Source organism: Stylophora pistillata, chromosome 1 (assembly GCF_964205215.1).
Source record: "Stylophora pistillata chromosome 1, jaStyPist1.2, whole genome shotgun sequence".
NCBI lineage: Eukaryota > Metazoa > Cnidaria > Anthozoa > Scleractinia > Pocilloporidae > Stylophora > Stylophora pistillata.
In genome coordinates, this window is record NC_142519.1 from 8,805,476 (window position 1) to 8,820,882 (window position 15,407).

Below are 15,407 nucleotides of genomic sequence, written 5' to 3' on the forward strand. Positions count from 1 at the left end.
GAGAACAGGACACATGGAAGAGAAACCAAACAGTAACGATTGTATCCAAGAGAGAACGCTCTGAGCAAGGGGGCAATAAAAGAAAAGGTGCTCCAGTGATTCCACTGAGGCACCACAGAAGCAAGGTAGAGGAACAGATAAGCTGAAGGAGGCCAGACGCTGTGCAGTGTACAAGACGCCGTGTGCAATCTTCCAATAAGGTCAGTGACCTGACGATCAAGATGGAAGAGGGACAGGGAGCGCCACGTGGCAGGCCATTCCAGATTCCCATAGATGGTGTTAAACTTCTCGACGCAATGCGGTGGAACCATGTTCTCAGAGAGTAGGTAACGGTAACAGAGACTAGTAGACATGTTTAAGACAGGAGCACAAACAAGAGGAGTAGACGAACCATATGCAAGAGTTTGATACCAGTGGGAAAAGGAGCCATTAAGGCTCCGCCAGGCTAGTAATAGAGATTGATAAAAAGGCGGCAAGGCCCTGGGGTCAAACGAAAAGGGCGGGAAAAGACATCAAGAGGATAGACACCAAAACGCGACACAAAACAGGAAGACATGGAGACGCACCAGCCAGAGAGCGAGGAGACAAATCTCTTCACCCACTGGCCGAGAAGAGTATAGACTTTAAGACGAACATCAACAACGGAAAAACCACCGAAGAGAGGGGACTGGGTCACAGCAGAGCAAGAAACGAGCTCCCGTTTGCCGGACCAGAAGAAGGAGAAAGCCAGAGAGGAAAGCTCCTTGCACACCCAGGCCGGCATATGGATGAGGGACGCCACATACGAGACCCGGGAAAGCGCAAGAGCATTAATAACATGGGCCTTGCCACGGAAGGATAGGGAACGGGAACGCCAAGACTTGAGAACATGGTCCACCGCATCAATCCGGGGACGCCAGTTTACTTCTTCAAGGTTCCCAGGGCCAATAAAGACGCTAAGAACCTTCAACCTGGAGGAAGACCAATCCAGTAGGACAGGGGATCAGAGCGACCACTCCAGCCCCCAAGCCAAAGGCCCTTGACTTGGCCAAGTTAAGTTTGAAGCCAGACGCATTTTCAAATAAGGCAAAAGCCTCAAACGCAGCCTTGATGGAATTGTCGGAGGAGAGTACCAACGACGTGTCGTCCGCGTATTGAACAATGGGAGAGACTGGACCGACACCGGGGAAAGAGATGCCCTGGATGCGAGGGTTTGAACGGAGATTCACGGCAAACACCTCAGCAACCAGGACTTACAGAGGAGGCGACAGGGGGCAACCCTGCCGGACATCACGAGACAGGCGGAAAAAGGAAGTGAGATGACCGTTTACGTTTACAGAGCTCCTCACCTCACGGTAGAAGAGCTTAACCCAGCTGACAAATGAGGGGCCAAACCCCATAGACTCAAGAGTAGCCAACATAAAACGCCAATCGACCCTGTCAAATGCCTTCTCCTAGTCAAGGGAAAGAATGGCAACAGGGGAACCCGAAGATGTTGCAAAGTCGACAACGTCTCGGAGGAGAGCAAAATTCTCACCGATGTACCGCCCCGGAACACCACATGTTTGATCTTTGTTTACAACCGAGTGTATGACTTTTAAAAGACGGCCGGCGATGCATCGGGAGGCGATCTTGTAGTCCACATTAAACAAACTGATGGGCCTCCAGTTCCGGGGGTCGAGACGGTCACCCTTTTTAAAAGACAAGGAGATGACACCGCTACGCTGAGACAGGGAGAGGCAACCAGAAGAAAGACAGGAGTTGAGAACAGAGACAAGGTCAGAGCCAAGAATGTGCCAGAATTTAAGATAAAACTCACACGGGAAACCGTCAAGGCCAGGCGACTTACGACGAGCCATCCCGCGGAGTGCAAGAGAAGCCTCACCCAAGGTGATGTCACCCTCACAAGAAGCGGACTGGGCCTCAGAGAGCCTAGAGGTAAGGTTCTCTAGGAGACCAGACTGAGCATCAGGGTCAGTAGGAGAGGCTGTGCCTGGAAGTTTAAGGTAACAAGACTCTCGAATCAATGTCAAAGTAACTCCGTCTTCTTACCTTCATTATGGTATTTCAATAACGAGTTACATCAAACTTTTTCTCGTCCTTGCGTAGACATGTAGAAAATAAGATATTGTGAAGTTTTCGGTTTTTGTTGAAAATGGTAACGCTACTAACACATTTTTTTGTCATATGGTATTAACACGCCAATTATCCGACGTAGATTTTCTTAAAGGATAGGAAGAAAATTTAGCAGTAAGTATCAAAAAAAGGAGCATCTTTGAGGTTTGCAAACTCAAAGTAGCCTAGGTTTTACAAGTTTGCTCTTTGCAATCTGTGCCAATCTTCGCCGTTCTTAATCAAAGTAATTTGAGCTTTTAGCCTGAACAAAGACGAATTGTGTTTACTTTGGTAGATCTCAACTTTAAGCGCGAAAGTCCTCTCCGAATGCCTAAATTAATCTACACAAACGTACACACAAGGAGAGAGGGGTATAAGCCCGGTAAAGATTTCTATTTGGTTAGTATGGAGCAGATCGAGTTTACTGTTTAAAAAAATAAAGAACGACAAACATGGGATAAAGAAAAAATATACTGCTATTACTGATAAACGTTTTCTGTTCATCAAGCAAGGAAGTAATAAAATCTTCCTGGAATAAAATGGTTACCCAATCAGGTATCCAGTCACTCGACGTAGTCTTTTTCATTGCCGAAGGTAATTGAAACTCAGTGAAGACTTCTCTGTTTCATTGTTTTTATTTTTTATTGATGCTACAATTGAATCCGCACAACAAGTAGAATCCATGTTACCATGCGCCTGTTCAGTAACAGGTCAAAGATGGCGTCACAATGTGATAGGAACAAAAAGTGGAAAACGAGGCGCAGCCGAGTGTGTCCGTCACAGACATTCTCCACATATTTTAACGTCTTCTGTGAACTAGTATGAACAGACGTACGGCATCTATTTGGAAACTATTTCTTTTATAAGACAAAAAAGTAATTCTTAAGGTGAAGTCATCCATACGTCTGCCCATAAATGTAAAAGTAGATACCCTAACTATGCGTCGGCCGGGAATCGAACCCGGGTCAACTGCTTGGAAGGCAGCTATGCTCACCACTATACCACCGACGCCACTCACACTTAACAGATTTGAAGTCAGCATATCAAAAAGGGAATTATTGACTTTGTTGTGTAACAGGTTGCGCAGTGGGTAAATAAGTCAGCACCTGAAATGTAATCATGAAGACGCAGATCGTGAAACTTGTCATTGAGCGGAGCGGTGAAAACGTTCGAACCTGAAGTGGCTTTGAATGTCGACGAGGCATTACTGTCAGCGAATCGAAAAGTGAAAACAAAAATGTATGAAAACTATTGATTAGTCTGTTTCATGCTCATTCATCCAAAGAGGAAGTGAGGCGTCCCACAGCATGTGTTACATTTTACAGTGACCAGCGATACACATTTGAAGGAGCTAGAATTAGACAAAAACTGTTTAAAAATTCTCCCTATAAGGATAAATTGGCTGAAAAATACATGACTAGGACCTCTGCATCGGCCGGGAATCGAACCCGGGTCAACTGCTTGGAAGGCAGCTATGCTCACCACTATACCACCGATGCTTTGGTATTGAGATAATAAACAAAGTTTAAATCGCAACCCCTTTTTAAATATGTTACGGACAGATTTATCTCGAGTTGAAATGGACTAAAAGAACGAGAACTTGTCTTCAGAAAGTAACCAAGAAAAAGGGCAATTTCTAATATAAAGTTTGATTGATTGTGCCTCATATTATCCAATTCATTCGCAGATGATTCCGTGGTTCCCTGGCTCCAGATATTTGACGTTTTACCAGAGGAATAGCAACTATAGGTAGTATGTTTTCGATGGAAACTTCTTAGGTACAGATATGAAACTAAAAATAACACAATAAGCTTGGTAATAACGTACTAAATTTAAGAAATCGTAACCTTGTGGCTTTTCAAACAAGGAAAACTATTGTAGCAGTGGAGTGCACTGCCGGACTTTTTTCGTACTAGTTTCTTTGCAGTGGGGAGTCCCTACGTCGAATTTCTTTAAAGCCCCGTATAAACGTCGCTGAAAGCGCGAGGAGTCTATTTGGTCTTGTAAATTCAATGGAAATTTTGGAAGGAAGTGCCATCATTTGCCTCTTTTCGACGAAAGCTGTCCATTTCCCTAATACAATGTACTTTTTTCTTTTTTTCTCTTTCTATATCCCCCTCAAATAAAAAATTTTATTTTTCGGTCAGACTTGGTTTTGTGTATTCCTTTCTTTTTATTTTTATTGTCATTACAGTCTCTCCTACAATTTTATGTCTTATATGTCGAACTAAATCATAAGAAGTTTGTTTCCATTTTTCTCTCTCTATTCTCAACTTTGTTCAGTGCTGGTGTCGTTCTTTTGTGCGTCAACACTGTTCGGGTGGCCAGTTAAAATGCTCTTCATTCCATTCTGACGCGGCAAAACACCTGGCTGCTGCTCCGTCACATTCACAAATGGCCCGCTCACATGAACCCTCTTCATCAGCTGAGTTTTGTAGAATAAGAGCCATTACGACGTGTTAATATAACTTTTATTAGTTATTAATTATTGTTGTCGTTTTAGACCTTAGCACAGATAGGAGGAGACAATTGAAGTACAAACATGACTTGAACGTTGAGAAGAAGATTGATTATTAAAGAACATATTTTTATAATTTACCAACTAATTTACTAGCGATGTAAGATTCCCATAACTGCAAATTAGATAGAAAAATAGAAAACAAATAACCATTTTATTATACCTTTTTAATTTGATCGCGAAAAACTACAAAGATAGAAAATATTGGCATTGCTTCAATTCCCACCTTTTTTTCCCCCGTGGCGTCTGTCTGGTGTACTTCAATTGGGTACCGCAATAAGATTAACGGACAGTTCACAAAGTTTACAAAGACTCTAAAGTAGATTTAAAAAAAAACTTTTGAAATTATCTAGACTTACCACAACCAGTACAGGTGTCATCTCTACCGTATATTTTCCAATAAACAGACGAAGAAAACCTACACAAGTCTGGATCGTTCGTAATGCGACCGTAACATTCATCATGAACTTGACAGCATCTGAGATTAGAGCAGTTTATAACTAACATCATTTACTGCCTCTATCAGATTGTTGTTTCTGTTGAAGCCAAAAACGGTACTGATTGCTTCCTAAAGAAATTTCCCAAAATATCGATTGCCTACCTTAATAGGGCACAGTCTTATCACAAAGACTGTTATAATCAAATCAGTTTTCTTCCCAGAAAGAAGGTAAGAGAAAGCCCATCTATATATCTTATTAACCAAGCGCGAGGACGGTACTGGGAGAATATCAGCCCGAAGTCTTGACAGTACGGACCGAGCGCAGCGAGGTCCGTACAAAAAAGACCGGGGGCCGATATTCTTCCAGTACGGTCCCGAGCAAGCTTGGTTAATAAGAGATTTATTATACGACTGAAGTTCAAAGGGACACAAGTGCGGTATCATTCGGGACCATTCGGGACAGTGCCCGGTCCAATACTTAGAGAATATTGGACCGGCAATAGAGCATTTTGATTGGTTGATTTTAGTTATTGGCCCTCTGAATACCCGAGTCGTGTAATAAATTTCACTATTGAACAGAAGACTTGGAGTGATGCAGTGGCGAATATTTTCCCCACAAGTTCTGCCATTCATGCTTATTTAAGAACCTCCTTAATCCAGTTCGTCTCTAACAGAGTTTAAAGGCGGAACTAAAGAAAATTGACTTTCGTTTAGGGGCGGTCCTTAGAATTCTACAAAGCCCTATGGGGGAATCATGTAAATTTTATCGTGACACAGCGGAAGTCCTCCGAACGCAGGCGGCAACTGGGGGAAGAATAAAACTAATTCCGGCGCCCTTTGACACCAAGGCATCGACAGCGAGGTCGTCGTTTTAGCATTTTAAACCAAACTTTGCTGACCAAAAAGGTGTAGTGAGCATCAGGAATGAGAACTTTTAACCGACTCCGGCTGCTGTCCGCGTGCGACTCGAAAACGTTTGTGCTTAAGCTTTCTAATTACGGTCCGGTTCTGTAGGTTAACTTTTGATAAATGTCATAATAAAATTTACGTAAAAGGTTTATGAGACGAAGGTGCCTTCTGCAGTACATGAATGACTCTTTACAGATGAACTGGTCTGTGATATGACTGTACATGTGCACTTGCCTGTCAGTGGCATCTAAAGGATTCCCTGTTCCTCCATAACCGCAATAACAGCCATAGTCGACGTAATACAAAGAACTTCGTGACGTGGTACACTTAATCATGTTGTGAAACTGAACAAGATTTCTCTGGGTACGGGTAAAGTCACCTGTAGATGACACAAGTAAAATGCACGGGGAAGAATTATCGCTAAGCTACTATTTATCTTATTGCTGTTGGGAAGCGAGAGAACCAGTTAGCAATTCAGGCGCTTGAACTCATAGCGTTCTATCAGGGATAAGAATACGGCTCTCCTTCAACATACTTTATACAAACTGAAAAAAAAAACATCCATTTCCCATTCTCGCTTATCCGAATGGCCACAAATGTCCTTTGCATTTCATTAAGAAAGATTATAGTATCTCCAACAAGAAAACAAGTCAAGATGAGACATTCGCTCCGACGAAGGGCTAACGCTCGAAACGTCAGCTTTTGTAATCGTTACGGTGGCCAATTTACCACTTCAACTTTGTTGATATATCCAAGATGAGACTTGAACGAATGCGAAATAAATTAGGACCTTTTGTTCTCTCATAACTTAGCCTTTTCGAAAAGAGAGATATAAGAGGGCGAAGAAGCAGTGTCATCATAGGTTTTACAAAGTCATACATTATTTTATCCTCACCTGAAGTAGACGAACTGGTTATTTTCTTTTCCAAGTCTTGTTGAGGTTCATCCTGTAACAACGCGAAAAATGAGACGCAATATAAAGGCGTGGTCTTAGAGTGTTTTCAAATCCACGCACATCTACATATATCCACCTCTACGGTGAGCTGGATTTACCCTATGAAAGGAACTATTATAATAGAGAAAGACCTCTTTTACAGAATGCACAAACTACTGCTTTCTTCAAAGGACCTTTGTTAAAAATTTGCGTTAAGTGAAAGATTTAGCTGTTACGTTCCTATGTACAGTTCTTTAAATCATATCCATGCATCGTTTCATTCTTTTTTGAGGGGTGTATCGTTTCTTCTTATGGTATTGTACAGTCCTTGCGAGCTCTTTTGTAAGGGGGCTACTATGATCCGAACAACTATAATATAAGATTCAAACACAAACAGGACTACTTTCGAAAAATTTTTTTTTTAATAGGTCTGCAGGACTGTGGAATACTCTTCCACCCAACATGAAATGTATAACCTCGCTCCCAACATTTAAATCTAAATTAAACAAACTATACTTTTTCAAACTTGACTCATACAATCCTCCAGATTAGTATTTTATAATCTTAAATAACTTGCCTTTCTGGTAACTTTTTTAGCTTTTTTTATTGTATCCTTTTACTTTTTTGTTATATAATAGGGGTTAGGTGTCAATTGAGACGAAAGTTCCGTTCCTCTCTCCTGCCACTCCATTTTTACTTTTTCTTTCTTGGTACTGTGTGATGTACATTAGTTATTTGTATTTGCTGAACTGTGGCGAATGCATTAAACTAAATTAAACTAAACTAAACTTAAAAAAATTAATGAAATGGGATCTAGCAGTGGACATACGATCCATGAGATAACTCTTCATGTCCCCTGTTTCTAGGTCGAATTAGAATCTAGAAGGGACTTTAAGCAAACCCCGACGGCTACGGCAACGAGAACATGGAAAAACAATAGATCTAATTGGCAGAACAATAGCCCAGCACGTGGGTATTAAAACTTTGTACATTTCTTAGCCGTTCTTTGCAAAACAACAACGTGAAAACACCAAAATTTGCGCCGTCTGCGAAGCGAAACCGCGGCGACAAATTATTTTAATTTACATTTGGAACTCCACGCTACTTTTATGCGTTATGTTAAGTTTGAGTTCTGGCGCCCTATGAGAAGGTAAACACATGCAGCCATTTTCGAAATTCTAACTAAAAGTAGAAACTCATTTTTTAATCGACGTCTTCCGTGGCGTTGCCGTCCTGACTCCTTAAAGTCCCTATTTACTGGTTTTTGTGGAGGGAGGAAAATCGGAGGACCAGGAGACACTCCCTCGGAGCAAGAACGAGAACCAACGACGAACGCAACCCACATGTGACACCACGGGCCCGTTTCTCGAAAGTCATGGTAACTTAACGGGCCCGAAGCGAGAGGTGGGCTATGTTTTAAAATCAAAACTTAAAAGATAGAAAAGCAGGTTCTGGCACCCAAATCAGTCCATTTTGCTTCTATAGCTGATAGTTTTATTGTATTATTTTCAAAACTTTTGAAATCCCCATCATGAATGAAAACAAAACAGCTATACGGGCCCGTTTAGTTACTGGGACTTTCCTGGAATCCGGGAATCAAACCCGGGCCACAATGGCAGAAGGTGAACGTTCTCACCACTTCGCCCTCCCTTCCGACCTATCTCTTAAGTTACAATTAGAGGTGATTTTCAAAAATACAGAATTATCTTTGCGATAACTCCCTACCTTGTGAGATGGGAAAGAGAACGCGGAAGATAAGATGACAATCGTTAGCACGATTATTCCCTGCATTGTGTTGTTTGTTCCCTTCTCGGAATTCAGATCAGTTCTGCAAAGTACCTTCTCTCCAATAACCAGAGTTGCAGTCACTGAAAGTTGGCTAAGCTAAGCATCGTTCTTTATCCCTGTGATCTCTTATCTTATTTAGAAATCTATATCGCATGAGTTTTTCACATGACATTGTCACTTTCTTAAAAACATGTGGGGTGTGAAACGATCATCTGTTCCAGCTGAAACAGTGACAAGACAATGAATCAGAAATAATGAAAAACATCACTGCGTAGATTAATAAAGTGCGAATCTAAGTGTCCTTAGAAGAGCACACTGCTTACACCCTTCATCCAAAACGCCAGTGAAATTACAGCTGCGGGGATTCAACTTTCGTTCAAAAACCGTGTATCAAGAAAAGTGGCACAAATTTCATTACAATAGGCTTTGTTAGACAAGCGAAAAATGACCCTATATGGCCATTTTTTAACAATGGCGCAACAGCTTCAGAACACACTAGGGATTTGTCGAAGTTTCCGATTAGCATACGAGCGGGAGATTTAAACGCTCGGAAAGACTAGACTTTAGTTTAGAACTATGACGACTTTAGTTTAGAACTATGACAGTTTCTGGAGAAAGATTTATACGGAGAGAGGTGGTCTGAATGAGGCACAACGTATTTTGAATTCTATATGTGTGCATTGCCACATTAGCGGTCAATTTTTTTTTGGAGTAGACCATTGAGAGTTGACTCGACGAGACAAATTTACGCTACCCAATTCTCCGAAGCGGCTAAATCAGCGTTTAATTTTCCCTTGGGGTACTCTGGTGACAATTTACCTGTCGTGTGCAAATATGCGCTACCTACTCTTCCAAAATAGCTTAATTATGATGCCAAAAATTTTTCGCGTCGCTTCGGCCAAAGTCCCTCAGCGCTACAAAGAACGAAAGGACTATTGATTACTACTTAATGTGTGAAATTGAGCCGGAACAATAGACCATTTCTTGATACTACTCGCAAAGATCGCAATTATCAGATTTTCGATGGGGACTCATTCTTTCTGTATTTTTTTTTCTGTATTGAAAATGGCCTTGAAACGTAAAAAAGAGAGTAAATCGACCCTGCGCACCCCTAATAGGCACGGGCAGGTAAACCATGAAGTACATTTCAGAAGAGATATTATTATGATAAAAAATGAAAAAAAAAATTAAATTCGCGCTTAGGTTTTAGCTGTAGCGAAACTGGACGGGTTTCTTTGCCCAAAAGGGCGCATTTTCAACTTATCGGAATGGAAAATTTTATTGATGGTTTTTAATTATATATTCAGCAGCTTAATAGAAGAATCACAGTTTAAAATTGCAGCTGACCGGACAATATTTATTCAATAAGGATTTGAATTATGCAAACCACTAACGAGACGTAGACTCCATTTAACTATATGACTAGTAGTCGTAAACATTTGTGATAAGCCCGTGCGAAAACTTTAAGGGTTCCGAGAATGGATGATTAAAAATATAAAAATTTTACACAAAGATTTGTGTTTGAGTACAGTGTACTTATCAAACACTCATAACAAGTGGGGATACACGGCCGAAAGTAACTGACACTTGAATTCCTTATCAACCAAAAAATAATCGTAATTCTTTAAAGAGCACCATTGCCATTTCCATTAATATATGATATCATAGCATTAAAACCAGAAAATAAACCTTTATTCAAAGTTTAACCGAATCAAAGTTACTGATTTTCACCCCTTATGCTTTGTTTTATGATTCTTATGCTTGAACATCTTTGCATCCAGATTTCATTAAAACAAAAAATGTGTGTTATGGGTTTGAAGCTGACTTACCACATTGGGATACCATATGGATTCACGTTAGTGATGAAGTTTTTTTCCTATGGGATTACGTAATGAGAACAAAAGAGCTGCGCGTGTTGGGGATACACGGCTGAAAGTAGCTGACATTTGAATTCCTTATCAACCAAAAAATGATTGTAATTCTTTAACGAGCACCATTGCCATTGCCATTAATATATGATATCATAGCATTACAACCAGAAAATAAACCTTTATTCAAAGTTTAACTGAATCAAAGTTACTGATTTTCACCCCTTAGTCTAAAAGCTAACAAATAATTTCCAGGCCACTTTAACTCCTCAAGTATTTAATTTTGGTAGAAAAAAAAAACCCTCTAAAATTTTTGTTAAGTAAAGTCACGGTGTTCCATGTTTTTTTTTCCATAGAAAACAACCACCTGAAATTTTTGAGTTGAACTTCCTTTCACATCACGTATTCATAATTAAAATGGCCTATAAGAGTGACGCGAATCTGCTGAAATAGCGTCCCAGTTTTTCAAAATCAAACAAGTCTGCTCGCGATTCCACAAAAAAGATTCAGAAAATGGAGCGATTAGTTTTCCTTCTTCACTGCTTGGCCATTTTTCAGGTGACAATGGCTACAAGTCCTCTCGATCAGGTACGGCACACTTTTGGTGGGGAAAGGGAAGTATTTTTTGCAAGTCAGTGGACATTTGTCTAAGTACGGGGAAAAACAAATAAAGGGGAGCGCAGTAGTATAACAAGATAATTTTGGTTTTATGAACTGAGTTGATCATGTAATTTAGCCACTGTAAAGGGTTTCAAAGCTGACGTTTCGAGCTTTAGCCCTTCGTCAAAGCGAATGGAAGAATTGTGGGTTGTGTGTGGATTGTTGTCTGGGGAAAAACACTGACTTCAGCGTTTTCTTAAAAAGGCATTCCTTCTTCATAGGGAACCCACTCATAAGGATTAAGTCACTAATATCTTAAGGAATAAAAAGTTTAGATCATTATTTTTCCTATTTCAATATAGGTCCTCAATTTTATTCCTCTGGCTAAAAACTCTCTCGCAGGGAACAAATGGCGTTAAGCGAAAAAATGATCACTGAACACTAAGAAAAAAATGGTAACTGAAAATGGTGATAAGATCAGATAAGAACAACGCCTCTCGTGAAACTATGTCCGTATTTCAATCAAGGTCTAAGTAAAACCAGTTCCAAAGTATTTCTAATTTGAAGGTGAATAGTCGTTGCGCACGGTTTGTGTCGCGCATTTCAAGACTTGAGAAACTAATTTTTCTCATACACATGGCGACACTGCTGGGTGCGTAATCATTCAGAGTTAATGTCTCTTAACTTATAGAACTGTTATTCGGGATGAAACTACTTCGGCTCTTACCCCAACTTGCATTATCTGAGCAAGTGAGAGCGACGGAAAAATAACGCATGCTTTAGACGGAAATAGCATTTCACTAAGCTTGAATTTATTATAAGTACTTACGGCAGTTATTCACCGACTAGTATACTGACGTGTTCTCTTCATTTTCAATAGGATCGAGAAGGGATCTTGGCACAAAAAGGTTTCTTTTAAGTATAGTTTTATTACAATATGTCGAGTAAAGTCATTACCGATCACGTTTTTCAAGATACAGACGCAACAAACTTCCAAAAATACTTTCCTTTTTTCTTCCCCCTGCTTAATCCACAGCACTAATATATGAATTGATCGACAGAGCTGAATAACGAAATTTTACGTCAAAGGTATGCGGTCAACAACGCGGACACAAGCGTGCGAGGTTTAAAATTTAGCGAAATTTTCGAAAATAATAAGGAGCTGGCATTTAAAACCGACGTATTTTGTTGTCGTCGATTACATTTTCCTATTTCCAAAGTTTTAAAGGGGAAAGTTAATTTTCGAAAATATTCAGGGGGTGTACAAAGCTTTTGGAGGTTGTTCTGTAAGAGAAAAGCGGCTAGGTAAACAACACCTCGAAGCAACAGAATAGAAAATCAACAGTGCGAACGACTCAAAAACCGTTTTTCCGCGCCAAAATCTAGCGCGTGCGCATACGTTATTCAGCTCTGTCGAATTCGTCACTAACTGTGCCCTCAGCCTAAAGCAACTAGATGAGCAATAGCAGTAAATCTTTGGATCATATGATTTTTCCACAAAGCCTAAATTTCTCTTTTAAGGTAAAACTTTTCGTTTTGGCGACAGCAGTGGATGAGGAAAGATATGCCTTAATCTAATCTAAATAGATATATGTAGACAGTACTTAACAGAAACAATAGCTTCGATTTCCGACCCAAGAAGGTAGGGTCGTTTTCTATGTCCTGCTGTGCGTTAAAAGCAATCTCTTTTCTTTTTTTTTTTTTTTTTTTTTTTTTTAGTAGAAAGTGCTGATTCCCCCATAACATCTCCTAATGCAAGAAGCATTTTGGAATTCGGTCTGATGATTATATGCGGAGTCAAAAGAAACCCCTTGGACTATAATGGTTATGGTTGCTACTGCGGACTAGGTGGACAGGGAACACCAGTTGATGATGTAGACAGGTAAGTGGCAAAATGAAAAACTCGATAGCCGTGACACACAACGCAGATTAAAAATTCTACCTCTTATCTTTGCCCGGTCGACCACACGATGCTGCAATTGCAAATTAAAACTCTCCAACAGGATCAGAAAGAAGAGACCAGCATGATCGAATAGAGGACAAAGTCAAAGCAATCAAAATAATTTGAAGAAAGGGCTTGGGTATCCATGATTCGGTCAACTGTTTAAAGCTTTGACAGTACAGGAGAAGCAAAGATTCCGAGATTTCACCAGCCGAGGGCAATCTTTCCTTTCTAAACATTATTCGCGATTCTGTTTAATAAGAAGGCAGCCTACCTTGGCAACCGACAAGTCAGGTTTTGCGACCGTGAACTCGGTAAGAAATTTTCAAGATGTACGCAAAATTTAGTCGCCTCGCTAACTGCATGAACCAGCCACGGTTGACCAGAACAGTTTCTCCCTCGCTTCAAATATTCGGTTCTTGAAATCTTATGGAGAAATAAGGAACAGTCAGACGAAGCTCTGTCTTTCTCAGTTGTTTCTCACAAAAAAAGAAAAATAAAACCATCTATAATTTGAACATTTTGAAATGTGACTTCGTATGCAGCATGTATATTTATTTCACGCTTTGATTCTTGTTGCTCTTTACACCCTAACATCAAATTACATATTCTCCATACTCTTTAATATATATTCCTAATGGAACAGACAGGAAGAATTTGTTAAACAATCAAGAGTTTTTTAATTGGTGATCCTTTCCTTTATTCTCGCGACATTGATGTTTGATTCGGGAGTGACCTTGTAAGGAGAAATTAGACGTAAGTCACACACATATGGGCTAAAGGGATAACAGTCTTGCTTTGCCGCCAGATGTTGCCAAATACATGATGCTTGCTATAATGCAGTGCAGAACTCGGGCGCTTGCACGTTAGATTTGGCAATCTATGCCATGCCTTATGATAGGAAAGGCTGCCTTGGATGCGGTAAGAATTTACTTTTATTAATTAGTACAAAAAAATTATACACAACAAGTGCGGGGTATGGCTGAAGATAGTACCATGTGCCGTAATAATTTAGATTGTAAGACGACTTCCTCTTTTAAACCCAACAACCGAGACAAGCCTCAAGATTAGTTTGTCTAGTTCAGGGGTGTACTTTGACCACAGATAACGGTGTTGCTGTAATTTTAGGGCATTCAACCCTACGAAACGCTTCAGCCCTGGGCTGGGCTTGGGTTTTTAGGCCCGGTCGTCCTTCGAAGAACCGACCAGGCTAGGAACTCCCAGTACTTCTCTTCAGCTAGTGCCTTCCTTCGATGGAGCGTCAATTTTGCTATAACCCTAATTCAGCTCAAAACCTCCCTTGAGCTTGGTTTTCTCAGCCTTTCCTCTTACAATATTTGCTTAGAAAAACTGGTAAAACAAAATAAACGGGTTGTAATTGATAGATCATTCTCGGCCAGATGTACAAAACCTAATCAGTCAGTTTGGTTACGATTAGTGGCATGCTAATGACTATATATAGGGACTAGCGATTCGCTACTTTTAATTGCAAGTGGCGAAACAGGGTCCTTCATGAGAACCGGAATCTTCCCCTTGAAAAAGTCGTAATTTTTTTATACTGTTATGTGATAACATTATATTGGAGATCTACTCCTACTCCTACATCGCGCTTGTATTACCGGTGGTTTGTTGACTGAAAAAATTTGTTTTTCATGTTAAAGGGATATAACATTACTGACTGTTCAGATATGATGCACTCTCTCTTCAGAGCCTGCTAGTCATTACTGGTTTTTCGGCGAGTGTCGGAACTCTTTGTGTGTGTGTGACTCAGAGGCTGTCCAGTGCTTTCAGAGGGCTACGTTCAATGATGCTTACAAAGATTATTCGCAAGAAAAATGTTAAAAATGTAATTCTTGAAACATGAAGTGATTGTTCAATGTATTAAAAAAAAAAACGCTATTGAAAAAGGCTGTATTTGTCTTGTCATATCTGACAATGTGTTATATCTTTCACTAGCACTCTTGTCAATGTTACAGGGCCAGTTTCGCCTTTGATGCTGCATATTGATGCAAACGTCCTTTTCCAACAAATGAAAAGTAAAAAAAAATTATAAATATTTTGTGGCGTCCAGCACAATTTCCGTCAATCAGGATCATTTATGGTCTCGTACCAGACATTTCACGGCCAAGCGGTTGTAATAGTTTCCACCTCTTCCCACCATATTTGAAAAATCTACTTCACCCCCCCCCCCCCCAACCATCTTTAAGTATAAAAAAGCTGGTGCAGTAAATATATCTTATTAACAAAGCTCGAGGGCCGTACCGGGAGAATATCGGCCCGAGGTCTTGACAGTACGCGCGAGGTCCATACAAAAA

General features: G+C 40.3%; 2 protein-coding genes and 2 non-coding genes across 5 annotated transcripts; 1 reads left to right on the forward strand and 3 right to left on the reverse strand.

The window, feature by feature from the left end:
- Positions 1 to 3,033: 3,033 nt before the first annotated feature.
- Trnag-ucc (transfer RNA glycine (anticodon UCC)) lies at positions 3,034 to 3,105 on the reverse strand. The gene has a single exon. It is a non-coding gene; the product is annotated as a tRNA-Gly (tRNA).
- Positions 3,106 to 3,521: 416 nt separating this feature from the next.
- Trnag-ucc (transfer RNA glycine (anticodon UCC)) lies at positions 3,522 to 3,593 on the reverse strand. The gene has a single exon. It is a non-coding gene; the product is annotated as a tRNA-Gly (tRNA).
- A 656-nt stretch (positions 3,594 to 4,249) lies between these two features.
- On the reverse strand, positions 4,250 to 8,840 carry LOC111347695 (basic phospholipase A2 homolog 1). Its single transcript, XM_088746566.1, has 5 exons — positions 8,620 to 8,840; positions 6,856 to 6,907; positions 6,195 to 6,339; positions 4,972 to 5,090; positions 4,250 to 4,519 (listed from the first exon to the last, which is right to left on the reverse strand). The coding sequence occupies exons 1-5, from the start codon at positions 8,683 to 8,685 to the stop codon at positions 4,401 to 4,403; spliced, it is 501 nt and encodes a 166-aa protein (XP_088602692.1). The 5' UTR covers positions 8,686 to 8,840; the 3' UTR covers positions 4,250 to 4,400.
- A 2,119-nt stretch (positions 8,841 to 10,959) lies between these two features.
- Positions 10,960 to 15,002, forward strand: LOC111326759 (phospholipase A2 A2-actitoxin-Cgg2a). Of its 2 annotated transcripts, none has more exons than XM_022930837.2 (5): positions 10,960 to 11,138; positions 12,031 to 12,058; positions 12,873 to 13,032; positions 13,901 to 14,013; positions 14,801 to 15,002. In XM_022930837.2, exons 1-5 carry the CDS (start codon positions 11,064 to 11,066, stop codon positions 14,932 to 14,934), a joined length of 510 nt encoding a protein of 169 aa, XP_022786572.1. In that variant the 5' UTR covers positions 10,960 to 11,063; the 3' UTR covers positions 14,935 to 15,002. The 2 variants fall into 2 exon arrangements, with proteins under 2 accessions (XP_022786572.1, XP_022786571.1); XM_022930836.2 differs by having other exon boundaries at positions 10,962 to 11,138; positions 12,870 to 13,032.
- Positions 15,003 to 15,407: the final 405 nt, after the last annotated feature.